The 20,687-nt window shown below is 41.9% G+C and overlaps 1 protein-coding gene across 1 annotated transcript in view; it reads right to left on the reverse strand.

Annotated features, from left to right (window-relative positions):
- Nucleotides 1-1,154: 1,154 nt before the first annotated feature.
- LOC308631390 (tyrosine-protein kinase SYK-like) overlaps nt 1,155-20,687 on the reverse strand; it is a gene marked incomplete at both ends in the record, with an annotated part of 51,578 nt that continues 32,045 nt past the window's right edge. Inside the window, 7 exons of the mRNA XM_081262605.1 lie at nt 1,155-1,299; nt 3,904-4,016; nt 5,134-5,274; nt 9,799-9,988; nt 10,510-10,719; nt 13,934-14,111; nt 15,277-15,364. Coding sequence (XP_081118731.1) covers nt 1,155-1,299; nt 3,904-4,016; nt 5,134-5,274; nt 9,799-9,988; nt 10,510-10,719; nt 13,934-14,111; nt 15,277-15,364 — 1,065 coding nt within the window. The remainder of the gene's footprint in view (nt 1,300-3,903; nt 4,017-5,133; nt 5,275-9,798; nt 9,989-10,509; nt 10,720-13,933; nt 14,112-15,276; nt 15,365-20,687) is intronic.

Genomic DNA, 20,687 nt, shown 5'->3' on the forward strand with positions numbered 1-20,687 from the left:
ACCATGTTGTCCTCTGCTCTGGTGTGACTATGTCCCCCGAAGTTCATGTACTGGAAATTTAATCCCCAAATTCACATGTTAATGGTATTTGGAGGTGGGACCTTGAGAGGTGATTGGGATTAGAATGGGCCAAGAGGATGGGGATTATATGGGATTAGTGGCTTCATAAGAGTGACTCCAACTGGCATGGCTCTCTCTTCACGTGATGCCTTTGCTGTGTTATGATGCAGCAAGAAGCCTCCTGCCATGTGCTAGCACCTTGACAATTGGGCTTCCCAGCCTCTAGAAATGTGAGAGATAAATTTTTCTTTATAAACTTCTCAGTCTCAGCTGTTCAGTTATAGCAACAGAAAACAGGATTTTTTAAAAAAAATAAAAGATGGAATTCTGGCTGCAGCCCCTCTGTAGAGGGTAAACTTCATCTTGAAGCTTGGTCCATGCTCAGTAGATAGCAGCCTGATCACTCTGCTGCCCCTGATGGGACACGGGATGAGGGCAGCCGGACACCACTATGCAATTTCCACGCAGAACTTCATTCACTAGTCTCCATAAAAGCACAGAAGAACAATTTTTAAGACCACCTGCAGGGGAGAGGATTTCAGAAGATGTAACCTCAGCTGATGTACCCCCACAGTCCTCATTTCTCATCTAGATGATGCTTCTGTCCCATAACAGAGAGCAAAAGCCATACTTAGGATTATTATTGTTAGTGATTGGTGTGTTATTTCATTAATTGGCTACATGCTTAGAAATTGTTCTGGCTGAACTTTTTTTTTTTTTTTTAAGGCTTCACAGCAAGCACTTTCTCATCTGGACAGCTTTTCTCTGGCCAAGGATCCGTCTTGGGCTGTTAGAGTCCTGTTTTAGGGGAAGTTGGCTTCCTCTGCCCTTCCCTCCCCTTCCTTCATTTCCGAAGTCAGTGCTAACTGGGTTGGAGCCATGGGGCCCTGCCCTCAGGTCTCCAGGGCTTTCTGCAACCCCAAAGACCCCAAGAACGGGAATGACACAAAAGGAATTTAGAAACATCCTAGAATCCGTCGGCACAAAATCCACCCAGACAAAGGACACGAACCAGTCTGGCAGCCCCTCCAGTCCACATGTCCTCTGTCTTCTTGTGGGACCCCGTTGGCTTGGCGTTTGGTGACAGGTTTTGCTTAGGAAGTCACCAGCATGTCCCCCCGGGGGCGGCTGTCTCCCCCAGCAGCTGGAGATGGAAGGGCTGGAAATGGCCTTTCCACATCATAGTAGTAATTGCGCAGCCGCAGCTCCACTGCTACAAACCCGGGCCTTTTGTCCACCCTGGAAGGGGAAGACACCAGGTGGGGGTCAAGGTGCCTGTAAAAGCATTTTCCAAGCTGGGGCCTTTGCAGGCCCAGATTTCAAGCAGCTGCGCCCCTGGTGGTCCCCTACGGTCTTTGCGCCCATCACTGGGTGATCCCCAGCCCCTGAGAAATTGATCCCATCTGATCCCACTCCAAACCTGCGGAACTCAAATCTACGTTTTTACAAGATCCCCGGGGGATTCATGTCCACTTTGAAGTTAGAGAAAAATTTTTACTAGAACTCAGAATCTTTTATACCCTAAGTTCTTGGAATTTCCTGGTGATGCCAGAAACATGTCTGAAGACACCTCACAGGTGAAGCTGGTGCAGGTAGGTAGTGTCTGACTCGATTTTCTTAAGTCCAAAACCATGGACATAGCTGCAACTCTCCTCCCCACATTCCTGCTGAACATGTATCAGTTTTCTGATAGGGGATGTTATATGGGTTCTTACTGAAACTTCCCCCATTTATTTGGTGCCCAGGATTGAACCCAGGGGTGCTTAACCACTGAATCACATCCCCAGCCTCCCTCCTACCCTTTCAAAGGCAGATCTCGCTAAGTTGTGTAGTTAGATCCTTGTTAAGTTGCTGAGGCTGGCTTTGAACGTGCCCTCTCCTGCCTCAGCCTCCTAGCTGCTGGGATGACAGGAGAGCATCACCAGGACCAGCAAAATTTCCCTCTTTTCATGGCTGAGACAAAGACCCAAGCATTCTCTATTGCAAATCTTAACAGGGCAAGGCCTTTCTTTGAGCCAGTGAGGTGCTGAAGTAAGCAAACTACTGGTTAAGGTTTTTTGCAATCTTGATCTCTAAAAAGACATTTACAGAGCTCGCTGGCGTCCCTGGGTGGGCACGAACCACCAGCCTTCCGGTTAACAGCGGAACACGCTAACCGGTTGCACCACAGAGTAAAAAATGGGAGTTCATAACCCACTTGAATCAAATGTATGGAAGATGATATGTCATGAGCTTTGTAATGTTTTGAACAACCAATAAAAAAAAAAGGAATAGTGGATTTGAGAATATATTTTTCACTATTCAGTAATTATTTTACTTAGAACATGTAAAAATGGATTTCTAAAGAAAGGTTATTAAAAGTTTTATTGGATCAAATGGAAGTTTCAAGTTTTATTAGCAAAGAATAAAAAGACTAATAAGAATTGGTTTAAAAAAAAAAACATTTACAGCTATCTCTGCTTTCCGTAACAGGAGCAGAGGTCATGGAACCCTTAGGAGTACAGTTCGACCACATGGAATTGGTTCCAGGACCCCCAAGGACACCAAAGTCCAAGGATGCTTGAATCCCTTCTACAAAATAGTATAGTATTTGCATATAACCTAGGCATGTCCTCCTGTATGTTTTAAATTGCCTCTAAATTACTTACAATATCTAATATGATGTAAATTGTATTTACTATGGGAATAGTCGGACTTCATTGTTTAAGGAATAACAATAAGATAAAGAAGTCTGTACATGTTCAGTGCAGACGTGATATTTTCCATCTATAGAAATCTGATCTGCAGTTGGCTGTACCTGTGAATGGGGAACCCCTGACATTGAGGGATTACTGTGTTTCTTACAACCTTGAGACTATCCTTGCTTAGAAGTTATTTTTCTCATTTTGCAATACTTTTCACTATAATGCAAGTGGTTAAAGTTGCCCAGTAGGTAAACTAGAACTTGAGGTTAAGCGGTATACAACTGTTCTCATTTAACCATTTTGACCCAAGACAGCTGCAGTTCCACCTCGTTCAGTCTAGACACACGGGAACAACCACAGAACACGCCAAAGAACCAAGAGTCTCTATTATAAGAGCGGTTTCTGCAAAACCAAGATGGGTAGTTTTGTCAAATGGAATCAGAATAAATGGTACTGCCAATATCTTTGGAATAGCAAACATTTCAACAGCAGTTCCTGAGAAGCTAATAGCCCTTCAAACCATGGCCTCTGGGCCCACAGATTGCTCTTAGAGAACATGCCCTGTGGCTCCTGGGTGCTATTCAAGCTTTGTGAATGCACCTGAATTCTGCTCAGGGGCTGTGTGGGAGGTAATCAGGGAAGGAAAATGCATTGCACCCAGAATTAGGGATTGACTTTTGACTCTGCCTGTGCTAGGTAGCCTGCGACTGTTATGTGATGACCCTGAGCCATGCTCTCTGGACCCCTGACACTGAACCCATCTGTGATCAGGAGAATCTCCTAATACATTGTAGAACCAGGAGTGCTCTCAGATGGGGCAGCCAACATTGCAGAAGCGAGGATCCCTTACGCCACCTAGTGGTCCATAAGATCATACCTCCTAGTGACACTGTAGACATCTGTATGTGTAAACACATTCTATGTCATTAGCACAAAGACAAAAGTCACCCAGCAATGCATTCCTAGAACACGTCCATGTCGCTAAGGGATATCTGACTGTATCTTAAAGAGGACAGTTCCTGGCCCTCCCCTATTGTTGTTTAGGAAAGGGCATATCTTGATGCATGACAAGGTAGAATTTGTGCTTCCTGTTCAAGCCAAGTGATGCCATCATCCTCCATAGCTCTTGAGTAAGGTGCTAGCAGTATTGGGTACTCACTCATAGGTCCAGCACAGGTTCTTCAGGTCGTACATCTCTCTGGGACACCCTTGAGGGCACCCCATCTGCTCTCCTTTCTCCAGCATGGCGGTAACTTCACTTCCTTTCATCCCCTAAGACATGCAAAATACACAGGAGCTTTTGAAACACAGTGTTAACCAACAAACCCAAATAACCACCTCACTGCCCAAGACACCAAAGAGTATGGGCTGTGTGGTGTCAGTTATATAAGTCACAAGCCAGGGGCATATCATTTATGAGGTTAGAAGTTAGATCCGGTACACAGATTGGGGGAAGAGCTATATGTGGGGAACAGGGAATGGGGTGTTATGGATTAGATACAATGTATCCCCCAAAAGCTCATGTGTGAGACAATGCAAGAACTGTCAGAGGTGCAATGATTAGGTTATGAGAGTCCTAACCTACTCAATGGATTAATTCACCAATAGGGATTGCTTAGGTGTAACTGTAGGCAGGAAGGGTGTACTTAGGAGATAGGTCACTGGGGGTGTGCCTTTGAGGTTTATATTTTGTCCCTGGTGAGCAGAACTCTCTCTCTTTCTCTTTGTTCCCTGATTCCCATGTTCTGAGCTGCTTTCTTTTATCATGCTCTTCTGCCATGATGTTCTGCTTCACCTTGGGCTCAGAGCTATGAGTCAGCTATCTATGGACTGAAACCTCAGAAATGGTGAGCCCCAAATAAAATTTCCCTCCTCTATGTTGTTCTTGTCAGGTATTTTAATCACAGCGACAAAAACAAAACAACAACCACAAAAAGCTGATTAGAACATGAGGATATTCTGGATTTCTGCTCTATTTCCTCATCTGGGGGCTGATTTCATGTGTGCTTCATTTGTGAAAACTCATTGAGCTGAATTTTAGGATCTGTATACTTTTTGATATTACACTTTGATTAAAAAAATCTGAGAAGTGTAAACGAACTGTAAATTTGTTACTGTCAATAGTCATTGTTTATATTTTAGCTCTAGTGAAACATGGTCTGGATATTTTATGCATATCTATATGTGTGATACACCATGAAGAAAATACACCATTCCTTTCAGGTCCATGTAAACTGAGGTCATGTTAATAACCACTGTCAAAAGGTAAGAAGAGACTCAGGGTGCCCAGAGTTCATGATTGTCAGGTTCTTGGGCAGATAATCTGGTGCTTATCCTTTCTATAAGCCACATAGTTTAGGAAGGAAGTGTGTAGACATGGATGACTCACTCGATAGGGCTTCTGCCCATAGGAGAAGGCTTCCCACATCAGCACGCCGAAGCTCCACACGTCGCTTTTGCTGGAGAACTCGTAGTAGTTGATGCATTCGGGGGCATACCATTTCACGGGCCACTTCCCGTGGGTCTGGGCCTGAACACAAAGCAGATGGAGAGAAAAGCCATGTGAACCAGGGTTTTATCCCCATTAGTGGAAACCTGGACACAAGCCAAGTGACCATCAGCAGACAGGTGGATGAACCAAATGTCATCTGCACAGACATTCATCTATTAAAAGGAAGGAGATTCTGATGCCTGCTACAGCACGGGAGAAACCGACGAGCTTCACATTAAACAAAATAGGACAGTCGCCACACAGCAAATACAGTATGATCCTGCTTACTCAGAAGGACCTAGAGAAGTCATATTCAGGAGATGTACAGGGGAGAGTGGGAAGTAGTTTAATGGATACAGTTTCAGTTTTAAGATGTAGAGAGTTCTGAAGGTAAGTTGTACAACATGAGTACATGACCAAACAATGCACTTAAAAATGGTTAAGTGGTAAATTTTATGTTACATGCATTTTAACACAATTTTTAAAATGGAGAAGAGTATGACTCACACAATGCTCTGTGCATGTGTGTGTATGTGTGTGTATATTTGGAATGAAAAGACAATTTTTTTTGGTGATATTGGGGATTGACGGTAGGCCTTCATGAATGCCAGGTAAGCACTCTACCATGTCCTTAGCTCTGAAATGAATTTTTAAAATCCTATGAAATCTTAAAACTTTAAGCACTAATTTTAGATTTAAATATATATTTGTAAGAATTGGTTGGGTCAAACTGTCAAACTGCTCACTCCTTTTTCTCTTTTCTTGTCTTTTTCTTTCACCTCTTGGCTGCACACGGCTTCATGGAACATGAAGTTGGCAATGGACCAGCCAAGCCTGAGGGTCAGGTCAAGGTTGCATGCCAACACCGGGCTGCTCACAAGCATATTCAACTACAACTACGTGTTGGTCTGTAGTTTTATGCCAATGCTAATTATTTTAGCATAGGCTATTTGCTGTGCCATTTAAAAAATGGAAATTAAATGCTTTAAACTTCCTAATTAAAAAAAAATCCAGTAGTATTAAGAAGATCAAAACTGTGCATAGGGAAGCTCTGGAGGGTTTGGGATTAGTATGGTACACTGTTGAGTCTTGTTATCACTCCCTGATGTTCCCTTTCATATGAACAAAATCTCCCTGGGGTGGTGAGAGGGACATGATCTCAGTGAAAATTGATTTCATTTCACTGATGTAGGTCAGCAGTAGCAATCTGGGGATGTCACTATGGAGATGGTAGGATACCCTTAGACTTCTCAAAATTACACAACCAACTATACTGCTGTCTTAATTGTGTGATGCATTATTTTTACATTTTCTGATTTTCAATGTTGTGAACCATGTAGTCAGGTGTGCTAATTCAAGTTCATTTTGAATTTTGAACCAATAACCAGGTAAACCTTTAACACATCCTAAACATGCTGAAAAGTCAGTCTCTCTCCATTACTAGCTCCAGCTTCTCTATGGATACAAGCAACTTTGATAGGATCTGGTGTATCTTTCAAGAACAAGCTAGATACAAGCATAAGCGGGTAATATGTATTTTTTGGTAATAAAACTAGGGCATGTGTATTCTGTACCTTACTTTTAATTTCCCTACTTAACCATGCATCTTGGACACAGCTCTAGATTGACATGTGCAAAATAGTGTTACTTCTGAAAGTTTCAGTGTGTGCTTCCTAAGACGCTGTCAGGACTCACGGAGCCAGATTCCTACTAAGAGGACACAAGATGGTTTCCAGGGATTTGCTGTTACAGATCCGATCCTGCTAGAGTGCACAACACTGAGTGTTTATGTTTGCCCTTGTGGGGAGCTGTGGATCTAGGGCACTGTGAATACAGCTGTGACACCACCCGGAGCAGGCTGCCATGTGTGGCTCCCCAGGCACTGGGGAGCTCATGTGCCTCCATTCCTATCATTTCTCTGTGATCTGACTTAACTCTTGATTCTTTTATGTTTTATTTTGTCAGCCTTATGGCCTCCTGAACTCGATTATTAGAATAAATATAAATTTTCTTAAAAAGCCTCCCTATCTCTATCTTTTCAGTGGTGTTGGGTCCTTTCTCACTGCTTCTAACAGGGTCCTTACTTCTGAGTGTCCTCCTTTTTCTCCTTCTCTGATTCTCAGAGATCTGCTGGTTTGCTCCTCAACTGTACATTAATATCTAATATCTGTGGCAATTTTAAAATCGACCACCAGTTGTATGTTGCTCTTCTTCTCAAGGGACCCATCCAAGCACAAGCAGGTTACTAGATCTTTGCAGAAAGCTTCAAAGATTAAAAGAGAACAAATCAAAACAGAAAAGAAAAGCAACTTACAAGAAACAGACTCTGCAGGGAAAACAAAATAGAAAACCTGTCAACATTCCCAATCATGGGAATCTGTCCATCCTGTCCCTTGAATCTGGGTGAGCTATGGCTGCAGTGACCAACAGAAGCAGGGAAAAGTGACCCTGCTTCCTGTAGCCACCATGCTGCAAGGAAGCCCAAGGGCCACAAGGAGGCACTACACAGAAGCGTGCTGGCCCACAGCCCAGTGGAGGTCCCAGGCCACAGGCTGTGGTCAGTCAGTCTCTAGCTGTACGAATGAGCATAATGGAGTTGGATCCCCAGCTCCTTTAGTAAACTGAGTCACTGGGTGGGGCAGAAACACCCTGTCCCCACTGAGCCCAACCAGTTTAGTGTCAGTAAATGGGTGCTGGTTGGTCTTTCCCTGCACTGAGTTTGCAGTGGTCTTTCATGCAGCAGCAGTAGATACTGAGGACAGCATTCATATTCTGATGTGTATTTCTCCATGTCTTCCTTTAGTACTTGTTCCCAACTGGCTGTCCTCTCTTCTATTAGCCATGGCATTCCAACTTGATGCCTGCTTTACAAGGCTCTTCCTTCTGCCGTGTGTCCTGGTGCCCTTCCTTCCAGACTGCACTTTACTTTGCTGTTTCCCCTGGGCCTTCAGATGGGCTCCTGCTGACACCTGTCTCAGGTTGCTCAGGTCCTACCTGCACCCCAGTGGGCAGCTGCTTTATGAGCAATGGCACAAGGAGGGGGCTGTGTGGGAGCAGGTGCTAGTCACAAATACTCTCCCTGGGGCAGGCAAGTTCAACCAGTGCCTGCTTCTATTCCCAAGATAACTGACATCCGCCATCCCCTTGCCACCTCCTGGAGTCACGTACCGCCTCTCAGAAAAAGGGTGAATGGGTGGGCATTGTCCTCTAGGGGGACTTTTCTGATTACTGCAGGTGGTGCAGTCAGGGAAGATTCCACAGCACCCCCCCAACCTGTGTCTGGAGCCACCCCGTCCCCTGTGTTCTGCCACTCACTCATTGACCGTTCAGGGTGCCTTCTCTATTTATGAGAACCCTGGACATTTCTAGGAACCTAAAGAGTCAATCCTTCTGTGACACTTGTCCCAATAACTTGGTGACAAATCCTGTTGCACTTTCCAGTTGGTCAACACAGACCCTCTGAATATGCTGTGACTGCATTCCTGTGAAGATGGGACTTGTTCCTTTCTTTTAGCTATCAGTTCATCTGAGGGTATGCAGAAGGGTGACAGTCAGGAGTGAAGTCACCTTGGCAAGCAGGAATGGTCATTGTGAAATGGTTTATTTAGGAAGTACAAACACATACTTAGGCCTGGTCATCACTTTATGTTTTCCTGAGAGTCCATCCTCAATTCTGCATAATTTCTGCCTTAACAAACCAAAGGGTATATTTCTTTTCTACTCTCACATAATTATCTTGATTTTTGATTTCCAGGATTTTATTATTTTTATTTCTTACACTTTAATTCTAATGGATACCAACAATTTCCACATATTTAGTGGGAATACATGGGCCCTGATCTGGACATAGATGATGATTTGGATGGAGATGATGGATTTATATGATATTTCTCATCTGCTTTCTTTGACATATGTGTAGATATGTGTATGTTAAAGGCTATTTTGAAATAGATCCATACCAGATGCTCTGGAACAGTGTTCCATTAGATGTTATTAGATACATCGTGAATCAGGTTTGAGAAAAACAGCAGAGGAAAACCCTCTTCTGAGCATCAGCGTCAGTTAAATAAAAGGGCTTAGGGAAACCTAACAATAATCAACCTGTCCAGTCCATAGTTTTCAAAGTTAATTTAGTGAAGGAACTCCATCCTTCTTTTTCAAAACAAATTATTGAGTATTGTTTCATGGAACATAATTCAAAAGAGACTAATTTGAGTAAATCTCAAGGTGTGACATATTTGAGTATTTCCATTTAAAAAAAAGAATCAAAGTTTTTTTAAAAGAATATTTTTTAGTTGAGATGGACACAATACCTTTATTGGTTTATTCATTTTTTTATGTGGTGCTGAGGATCGAACCCAGGGCCTCACATGTGCTAGGCAAGTGCTCTACCAATGAGCTACAACCCCAGCCCCCTAGAATCAGAGTTTGATAAGAAAATTTTGGCATGGTTACTAGGGAATCTTCTTCTTAAAATCCTACTGTAATAAAATAAAGAAGAGGTTGATTTACCTCTGGGCTTTTGACAACCTGCTGTTCTGAACATCAGGGATTCATTCCTACCTTGTAGTAGTTTTCATCTGCTTGCAGTGCTTTGGAAAGCCCAAAGTCGCTGATCTTGGCATAATATTGAGTGGCCAGCAATACGTTTCTTGCAGCCAGATCTCTGTGCACAAAACTGCACTCCTCCAAATATTTCATTCCCATGGACACCTGATGAACCAGCTCTATGATGTTCTTATCCTTGACGTGCCTGAAAACCACAAGGCTGCTGTTAGGAACCATGGATAGTTACCCTCACTCCTCCTGCACACCGAAGATGAGACCCTTCATTCCCTAATCTTACACAGAGGCAGCAGAGGTAACCTTGTTAACATAACAGCACTTCCAGATGGAACTCCATTTTCCTGATATTCAATAGGTTTGATTTTCACAGCATGCTTTGATTTGCAAGGAAGGTAGCTTAAAGGTGTGGTCATATTCTGCCCAGCGAGGGCAGACTTCTTGTCCAAATCACCTGAGGGGCTGATTCTATTGCTGAACCGGAAGTGTGGGTAGAGAATGAGTAAAGGAGAACAAAAATGGGTGGATTGCAGATTATCTCTAAGTAACTGGACCCAGAGACTGTGCCTCCTCTCTCGAGGTTTCTGAGCATCAACTACCGTGGGAAGGTGCAAAGGGCGAGGTTTCCCATAGAATTCAGGCTGTTCTGGGGTCAGCAGGGGCCCTGTCCCTCCAGGCACAGCATCTTGGCCTCTGGGCTCATTGCCATACCTGTTCTGCTGCAGATACTTGTTGAGCGGACCAAGCTCTGCCATCTCCATGACCAGCATCCAGGACTCGGCTTCACAGATGCCGATCATGCGCACGATGTAGGGGTTGTCGAGCTGCTGCATGACATTTGCTTCTGCTAATAGTTCATCCTTCAGGGCGGGGTCATTGGCCTCATTTTTCAGCATTTTCACAGCCACTGTTTTCACCACTCTGAAAAACAGGGCATAACCTGTAGGAAACTTTCCAGAATGACTCCTGTCTACAAAACTACCTTCCATGAAGCATGATTCCTATGCCAAGTGATGTTATGCAAATACCTACAACAGCCAGGCATGGTGGCTCATGCCTGTCATCCCAGTGGCTTGGGAGGTTGAGGCAGGAAGACTGCAAGTTCAAAGCCAGCCTCAGCAACTTAGTGAGACCCTAAGCAACTTAGCAAGACCCTGTATCAGAATACAATGTTAAAAAAGGTCTGGGGATGTAGCCCAGTGGTTGAGAGCCCCTGGGTTCAAACTCTGGTACAAAAAACAAAACCAAAAAATCTGTAACAGAGCGCATCTTATAATGCCATATGATGAATGCCTAGTCTTCTAACCATGCTCTTTTATTTTATAGATGAAGAGAGTAACACCACATTACTTACAAATAATGGTAGGGGACCATGCTAAAGAATGCCCCAAACCAAGCAAACCCCCTAAATGGTAAAATATTTAAAGAGCATCTACATAAAACCAACCATGACATACATGGATTTCTGTAACATCTTGTGATTTACCAATCAAGATTATGTGATCATAAGATTCCTTTAATAGCAATGGAAAATGAATTTCTCAGTGCATAATTATGAAACATACATTGTTAAAGCTCACAGTTGGGAAAAAAATACTTCTTTTTCCATCTGAAATTTGTTAATTTTAAGCAAGCTTCAACTTAGTTTGCAAAAATTAAGATTTTTTTTTTAATATTCTAACAAAAAGCACCACCTAGATCATGTTGAACTCTTGAAAATATTCTAATATAGTGAGGCCTCAATAAAATAATAGAACTTAATTGTACGTGATTTGAAAAACTGCACCTCTCTGTGATACAATTCCCAGGAGTATGGGAAGTATCTTGTTGAGCCCACAAACTGAAGAATAAAAAGAGAACTATCCAATAAAATAGATCAAAAAAAGAACAGGAGACTCATTCTGACTCACTAGAGAGAAAAGCACTTGTAACTTCGGTGAATGTCAGTAGTTGACCATGGTGGTTGCTTTCACACAGACGGGTTCAGAACATTACAGCACCCCAGAAAACTCCCTGGACCCTCCTGAGGACATGGAGTTACCCCTTTATGCCTTCTCTACACAGCTGATTATTTTGCTTTTCACATTTGGGTCTACCACCCATTGGGAACTGGTTTTGTGTATGCTGTGAGGCAGGGGTCAAAATTAAGAAGTGAAAATCTTTCAACTCTTGCAAATGTTTAAGGAAGAAACAACAAACTCTTCCAGAAAAATATTAGATGAAGGAAACTCCCCAACTCATTTTGAGTCCAGCATTACTCTGATGCCAAAAATCAGATAATTACGAGAAAAGAAAACAAATTGACTGAGATCCTTCATGAACACAGATGTAAAAATTCTAAGAGAAATATTAATACACTAAGTTCAGTAACTTATGAAAATATTTAATGAACAAGGAGAGTTTATTCCAGGAATGCAAGGTGCGTTTAACCTTCGAAAGCCAATCAGTGTCATCCACCATATAAACACAATAAAGGAGACAGGCCATATGGTGATCTCAGTGGAGGGACAGTGTTCAGTAAAATTCAGCATACATTCATTCTTAGAGAAAACTCTGAGAAGTGCAGGAATAAGAGAACACTTCTTTATTCTGATAGAGAGCAGCTAAAACCTATAGCTAACATCATTCCTAATGGTAAAATATAGGAAGTTTTCTCTGTTGGATCAGTGGCCAGGCTACTGCCCCCTTTTATCAAGCATTGCTTTACGGTTCCTGATTAATACATAAGACACACACAAACACAAGGATTGGACAGGAGGAAACAAAACTGTGATTATTCATTATTCACGGAAGGATGGCTGTGCTTACTGACTAGAAGACTCAGTATGGTGAAGATGTTATTTGCCCCAAATTAACCTAGAGAGCCTCTTCCCTCCCCACACCCTCTAGTGGAAATTATGTACCTATGTTTATGTTAATACTTAATTAAGCAAGGAATTTAAATATGGCCAACTATAACAAGTTGAAAAAATGTGTGCCTAAATACATGAGAATTAATATTCAGTTTAAAAAAAAAGATCGTGATTATATACATATATAAAAATAAGCATCGTGGACAATGTGTGTGTGTGTGTGTATATATATATATATATATATATATATATATATATATATATATATATACATACATACATACATATATATACCCCCTACACATATGCTATGCATATGTACACACATATGTAAATGCACATGAATATACATACACATATGGAGGGGCAGCCTCAGAAGCAAGGGTTTCTGTGTGTGCTTTTGCCTATATGTTTTTCCTTTTTCATTTACATTGCTGGGGATAAACCCAGGGCCTCTCATATGCTAGGCAAGCTTCAGCCCTAGTCCTCATCTATATTTTTGATCTTTGAATCATGCAAATTACCTACTCAAGAAAACATCACTTTTACCAAAATTTCTTCCATCGCAAATAGAATGAAACAATGAACCCTATCAAACCTGTATTAGTGTTTTTACCTATCTGAAGAGAGGGTTTGTTTCAAAGGACTTTAGAAATCAGTATTTTTACGGGACATTCTATGTGGGATTCCTTCTAAAGATCAAGTAAGATGCAAAGTCATTTTAGTAATGTAGGAATTTTAAGTGATTTATGGTACATTGTGATTTTCAATTATACCAGAAAGAAAAAAAAATACAAATTGTCCTAATGGTATTTGGAATTAAGAATTTTCTAGGTAAGAAAATTGAGACACATTATAAAATCCCCCCAAATAAGCGAGAACGCCATACTGTTGTTTTATTTAAATAAGATAATTCATGTGTGTATACAGGTGCATATGAAACTTCAAAAAAATACACATAACTAAATGTAGTTAAGAGTGGTCATGTTTGGGTATGAATATGCTGTTCCCGCGCATTTGCTTATTTCCATTCCCCGATTTTCTATAAGGCGTATGTACTGAAACTGAAATAGTTCCTACACCCATAGTTAGTACACATAATGGATGCTCTCATTATAAGAATACCAGAAATAAACAAACTTTATAATGTATAAAGAACTCAGCCATGTCAGGCTGGATCTTAAGTTCAGGACTAAACGAATATCATAGATGTATTCTTAGAAGTTTCTAGAACGTTTGCTCATGGGGGGAGGATGATAGCATAATAGAGCACTGCTACTTACTTTTTCATTTGGTAGTATCCCTTTTTCATCGTCCCGAAGTTACCAGAGCCCAGTTCCTTGTCCTCTAGAGTGAGCAGGTTTCGGTCCAGGTAGACCTCCTTGGGCCTGGTCTCCTCGGGGTCCGCATAGGGGCTCTCGTACACCTCTGTGTCCATGGGAATGGCTTCTATCTGGGGACCTGCAACACAGTCCGGAAACACAACCCTGAGGTGGGATTCCCTGTGAGGGTCACCCCTTTGGTCGCCGTGGGAACGTAGGGTGTGACAGCGAACTGAAGGCAGGACCGGGAGGCATCAGGAAAGGGTCCTCAAACCCAGATGGAACAGTGGGCTGTGGTGGCTTTAAATTAGGTCTGATAGTGATGGGACATCCTTCCTGCTGAGAGGTGCAGCCTAGGTCACCGCTCCTTGGTGACCTTTACAGCTGCGTCAACCAGTAGAGCGCAGGAGAAGTGATGCGTGTGACTTCCAAGGACATACGACTTCTGCCTCGTCTGTGGGAAACCTCATTCCTGAAGTCTTGAGGTGACATGCAAGGTGTTCTGAGGCCACCGTGTTGTGAGACAGTCCACAGTAGCCCACTCACAGGGACCAAACCAAGAGGACCTCTAGTTAGTACACGGGGGAGACAGAGACAGGCTGCCCTGGCCTTGCCCTGGACCACCTGCAGGGTCCAGCCTGAGTCTACCCCATGGGGCAGGTCCAAATCCCGACCTACAGAAGTTAATTAAATGAGATATAACTGGTTCTCATTATTCTAAAGCACTGCCTTAAGGTGTTTTTATAGCATTAAACAGACTCCAAGTTCATAAAAAGAGAAACTTGGAGATAGATACCTAGAGGACCCAAGGGAACCCTCCAAAGGCCCCACTTCTGAGGCCATGCCATGATGGGGGTATCTCCAGGAACTGTGTCTCCTCATGGCCTCACAGAGTGAGTTTCCCTCCACACACCTGGAATACGAGCAACCCACACGTCTCTTCCATCCCCACACCTCTGACTGGACCTTCTTCAAAACTAACAGTGGACACACAGGGCTTTCCAAGAACATGACCCTCTCAGAACTGCAAATAGAGTAGATGCCAAATTCCAAGGGGAGACATTCGGAAGAAGACTCATGGATGTTGTCCACACAGCCAGTTTATGGAGAGGGTCTTGATGGTAGCACACTATCTCATTCAACAGGCCCATCCTGCTCACGGACATATGACATCGCTGCTACCATGGGACAATCGTCTCACAACTACAGACCATGCGCTGAACTTTGGAGCCAACTCTACCCACTTACAAGTGCCCATACACTTTGCTCTGTGAATGTCCAGAGAATAAAAGTGTGTTTCTCACCTCTCTCCGCAGCCCAGTGTCCTCGTTCTGGCTCATAAGGGTTGAAGGACGCAGCGCTCTCTGGCTGGGTCCTGGGGGATGGGGAGGCCTGAAGCACACAGATGACCCCGTGTCACTTTTTTCACTGACACACACTCAGGTAGGTCTGAGTATTTTTTATTTTCCAATAATCACAGTTGAACTTATGCAGGGAAGACAAAGGAAAGAATTCAGAAGAACGAAAAGGAAAATAAAAAGGGTTATCTCATTCTTCCAGCGACTGTTTGGATCGTGGAAGGAGTACATGCAGCTCAGGTCCGGCTGGGGTCTCAGAGGGTGTGGGGAGACCATCCCCTCCATTCAGCTAGAATTCCCTCCCCACTTCTGTGGCTTTTCACATGAGTTTCCCACCTAACAAAAGATGCTGAGGATTTTCATGTTCCCCTTGGATTCATTTTCCTGCTCTAACTCTGTCTCTCTGATCTTATTTTACATGGAAGTTATTTTAAAAGGAAAATTCAATACCCACCAGCTGCTACCATCTACTTCCTAAGTCCAAAGCGTGCAGGTACATTTTATTGCCACCTGCTTCTGTGGCCTCAGGGGACATCTAGCACCATCTGAGTCAATGCTGGCAGATAGCCCTAGCCAGGAAGCTACAGGTCCCAAAGTCTGGCTGCCACCAACCCGGGCCATCACAAAGCTATGGATCCTGTGAGATGAGGAATGTTTTTTGATTACCTGAAGGAAGGTAACAGAAGCCCATCTGAAGCAAAGCTTTGCGGGTCATTACAAACTTGAATAATATGCATTTGATTAACATCAATTTGCATCATGAAATAAATGGGGGGAAAATCTACTCCTTATATTCCTAAGGACTCTCCTTCTTGAACACATTTATCCTGAATTTCCTGACCCATCTTCACCTTTAAGATAAATCAAGGTGATTGGGCTGGGGATGTGGCTCAAGCGGTAGCACGCTTGCCTGGCATGCATGGGGCACTGGGTTCGATCCTCAGCACCACATACAAATAAAAAAGATGTTGTGTCCACCGGAAACTAAAAAAATAATATTAAAAATTATCTCTCTCTCTCTCTTTAAAAAAAATCAAGGTGATTGCTACTAAATTTAGTTCACAGAAAATCCACAATCTAAATCCCTCCCTACTCCCCATTGGTATGAACTGAGTAGCAACTTTATTTATCCCAAACACTGGCCAGGAAGAAATGAGATAACACCAGATTTTGGAGAAATTTAAAGAAACAGAGAGACACTTAAGCTTAACATTACACCATCACTTATCTTACAGGACATACTAAATCCTCATCTGCCTTATTAATTATAGGCTCAGAAACCAACGTGTAACAATGCGGTCATAATGTACCACAGGGCCACCTGGCTGTGCATCTCGGTGCATCCTGATGTCCTCCTCTCCTGCTGAGGGCATGGTCTCCCGCAGTGGTGAGGCTAAAGGACATGAGGTCTTATCTGTCAGAGGGATATCATCAGATCTATGTTCTCATGAATCATCTCAGCATTCTTATTGAACTGTTTAAAAGAACTATGACATATCAAAAATGACAAAAGTTCCCCGAGGTATACTATTCATTGCCTGCATGAGTGTCTGCCATATGCATGATAGGTGCTCAATAAAAATGTGTTAAACAAGCACATGAATGGATGGATGGGTGGGCGGGTGGATGAAAGAAAATTACTCCTTATAAATGGGAGGTGCCAAGTGTAACCTAATATTGATGCTAAAACGAGTTTTCTCTCCAGACTTTAATAGAGGGGAGTAGGTACAGATTATTCCAAATGACAATCTGCCTCTTTTAAACATTGTATATGATTTCACTTCCAATTTATAATACAATTACCATGTTCTCCATCCTTCCTGCTGAGTTCCCTCCCTCAAACAAACTCTAAGCTGGAATACTTTTTTAAAAGTTGTTTTTCAGGTTAACATTTACTATAATTTCGAATACTTTGATTTTCTCTATAGGAAAATTCTAGATCCCAAGGCAAAACTCGAACAGACACAGAGTTAAAGGATGCCCCAGGATAGGCCACCAGGGAGGAAGGGACCATGAATCCTTGCCTTAAGAACTACTGTCTTCTGCTCACTCAGGACACTATCCTGAGGCTTCAGCCTCCCCCCAGTAGAATGTTCTCCAGAGCAAGGGGACCTCAAAAAGACTTGTTACAACTAAATCACAGTGCAAATACCTAACATAGAAATCCTGTGGAAACAATCTTAAAACAGAGGTGAAGTTGTTTTAAAAAATACTGGAAAGAATACAGTGTATAAGGACTAAGTAGGAATTAGTATTTATTGACCCAGGGAATCTAAAGTCCTGGACGTGAGTACCTCAGACTCAGATCGGCCGTGTGTTACGTACTCCTTGTCTTTCGGGGCTTATTATGGACAAGGAAATAGACTGGGGCTCTCCTCTGGAAATCTGGGCTCCATATTTTCAGCAAAGGTGGCTCAGGGCTTGATTCTATGCTGCCCCACACAGACCACCCTGTGACAAGGAGGTCTCAGGGTTCAGCCACAGAGAGCCCCGAGTCCCTCCATTAACCACGTCAGCTCTCTCCTATCTGGATGCCTTCATCCTCAGCACTCCCTGCTTTCTGGAGCCTGATCCGTTTGGAACAAAAGATGGCACCGCACTTGGCAGAACAGTCTGTGGCAGAAATGGTGGGTTCCCACTGAGTCAGGTAAGAAAGCAATGTCCATTTTATGATGAAGATGATACAAATCCAAGTTCCACCTTTCCCTAAGGGGTCAATAGGCCATCTGGTAGAAACACAACAACAGCTTAAACCTAGGAAGTCAAAACTCAGCTGACGAGAACAATTTGAGGCCTCTGTACGGAGTAAACACAAAGGCATAATGACGAATTATGAAGGTATTTATTATTGCGTAACATTTAATGAAATGTTAATTTTAGTGAAAAAACATATGGCTGGTGAGCATTACTATTCCTCGCCACCTTCCTTCTGCTTTTTGTTTGGGGAATCTACTCTGCCCTGATCAATACTATCATCTTTTCTCCATAGAGAACAACAAGGCCTAAAGGAAATGCAGACAGTTCCTTTTACCCAGTTTTGCCAACACTCAAAACAGAGAACACAGCTGTTGGGCAGCACTAGGTGGCACCAGCTACCTGAGCTTCTGACTTTCCAAAGAGAAACTGGAAATTTTTAAATCTCATCAATTCAGGTGATGATAGCCTATTCCATAGAAATAATTTAAAAGTCACGTTTGATTATAAGTTATTATCCCTGATATTATATAGTTTAGGTTTAACTGCAAATAGAAAATATTTTTGACAATTTTTTTTATTAAAGTGCTTGGAATTTGGAAGTGAACAAGAGTAGGGAAAAAAAAAGAATGCTCTTATGGCACAGAGAGATAAGCTAATTCCGAGTTTCCTGGTTTCCCAGTACCGTAAGTGTCCTCCGGTTTATTATCTAGATCCTGATTTTTACTGTCAGGTTCTTGAAAGGTGTTTTCAAGTGAGGCAGCTGTAGTCATATAGGTGAGAACATAATCGTGATGGCAGCCAGTCAACTTCAGAGCTACTGGCTGCAGTAAACCATGCGTGGCTACCAGTAGTCTCCAGTGGAATGACCACAGTCATTCCAGGTTGTGGGTCAGTATTAGGGTTGTTTCAGATGCACAAAAGCACATGTGATCTGCACAAGGAATCTTCTCTTATGTGACAGTAAAGGTGTAAAATCTGTCCCTCTAAAACCACATGGACACCCTTTCTCGGTGATGTAGCCTGCTGGCTTGGCACTGCCAAGTCAAAAGATGTGCCTGGAGAATTTCTGTCTTCCTGTTCTCTCTGTGGGGCCCTAGGAAATGAGTATTTAGAGAAATGTTTTTAAATATCTCAATTACCCATGCATGTGTTGAGTAAAACAGGAAAAAAAGTGGGTTTTAATGAGAAATTTGGGGACACATCTCAGTCTAATCATCTTAGGAAATGTGTCTTTGGAATGCAAAACTGAAAAGCCACCTTCGGGTCTTTAAGGCTGATGGTCAAATTCTGCTCATTTTTCTTAATAGGATACATTTTTATCAATGTTTTTATTAGTGCATTATAATTATGAATAATATTGGGGTTAGAGGATGGATACAGTTTTGTGCTTACGTTAAAAAAAGACAAACAGAATTCCAGGACTAATGACAAGAGGGATATGATTCTATGTAAGGACTCCCAGGACTTATATTCTTTAGTTAAATTCAGTTATATAAATATAAACACATGGGCTGGGGTTGTGGCTCAGAGGTAGAGCGCTCGCCTAGCATGCATGAGATACTGGGTTTGATCCTCAGCACCACATAAAGTAAAATAAAGACATTGTGTCCACCTATAACTAAAAAATAAATTAAAAATAAGTAAATACAAACGTGATACTAATTTTTAAAGACAAGTTTAAAATGCATCTGACTCTTGTTTTTATTATGAAAATTTCAAATTCTCTAATCATTTGAAAATCAAAGCATACTTTTCATTAGCTGTATAGATGCTAGAGTTACTTTAAGTTCCAACAAATATTTTTTATCTGAATTGTTAAAAACAATTGTTAATGTTAAGCAAATTAACAAGTTAAAAGTTGTTTACTCCTGAGTATAACAGATGGGCTACTTGACATAATTGTCACGATTCTTTAATCATGAACGGTTAAACAATGGAAAGTTCCTCATCCATTTTTGAGAACATAAGTATGAATTCTTCTAGATTATTCCTGATGAATCATTAAAATATTTAATCCCTATTTTAAATAATATAATCCTGCTCCCTTACCAATTATCTACTGATATTTTTGGCATCTATGAAAACTTGAAGCATTACCAGCATTTTCTGTATTCTTCTAGAATACTTAACACTATGTCAATACTATCTATCTGTCTATCTATCTATTTATCTATGACTTTGCTTTTTAACAGTTAACATTGTATTTTGGAAATAATTCTAGATTTTAGCTTCTCTCGCAGTAGCAATTTTACTTAACTGATAACATTTATTTCCCATTGAAAGACATTTAAATTATTACAGGAATTTGACAATTTTCAGCATTAGAATGAGCACTTTCATATATATACATCTGTGATACGATTGTTTTATGTACTTCTAATTTCCATAGATGTCACAAAGTTGCCTTTCTTGTAGATTGTATCATTTCATTTTTTCTCTAATAAAGTGTAGTGTAATTCACTACACCCTTGAGACACAACATACTAAGCTTTTAGATTTGGACCAGTCTCAGTTTCATACAGGCAACAGTTTTGGACAGGATCATGAGGTTCCATCCTACTCGTGATCCTCCCTTACTGACAACCTGCCTCCTGGACATTGGACTTGCTTAGCCTGCTCCCATAACTGTATAACCATAGTTTTAACTGTATGCCATAGTT

Source organism: Spermophilus citellus, assembly GCF_964194105.1.
Source record: "Spermophilus citellus genome assembly, chromosome: 12".
NCBI classification, from domain to species: domain Eukaryota; kingdom Metazoa; phylum Chordata; class Mammalia; order Rodentia; family Sciuridae; genus Spermophilus; species Spermophilus citellus.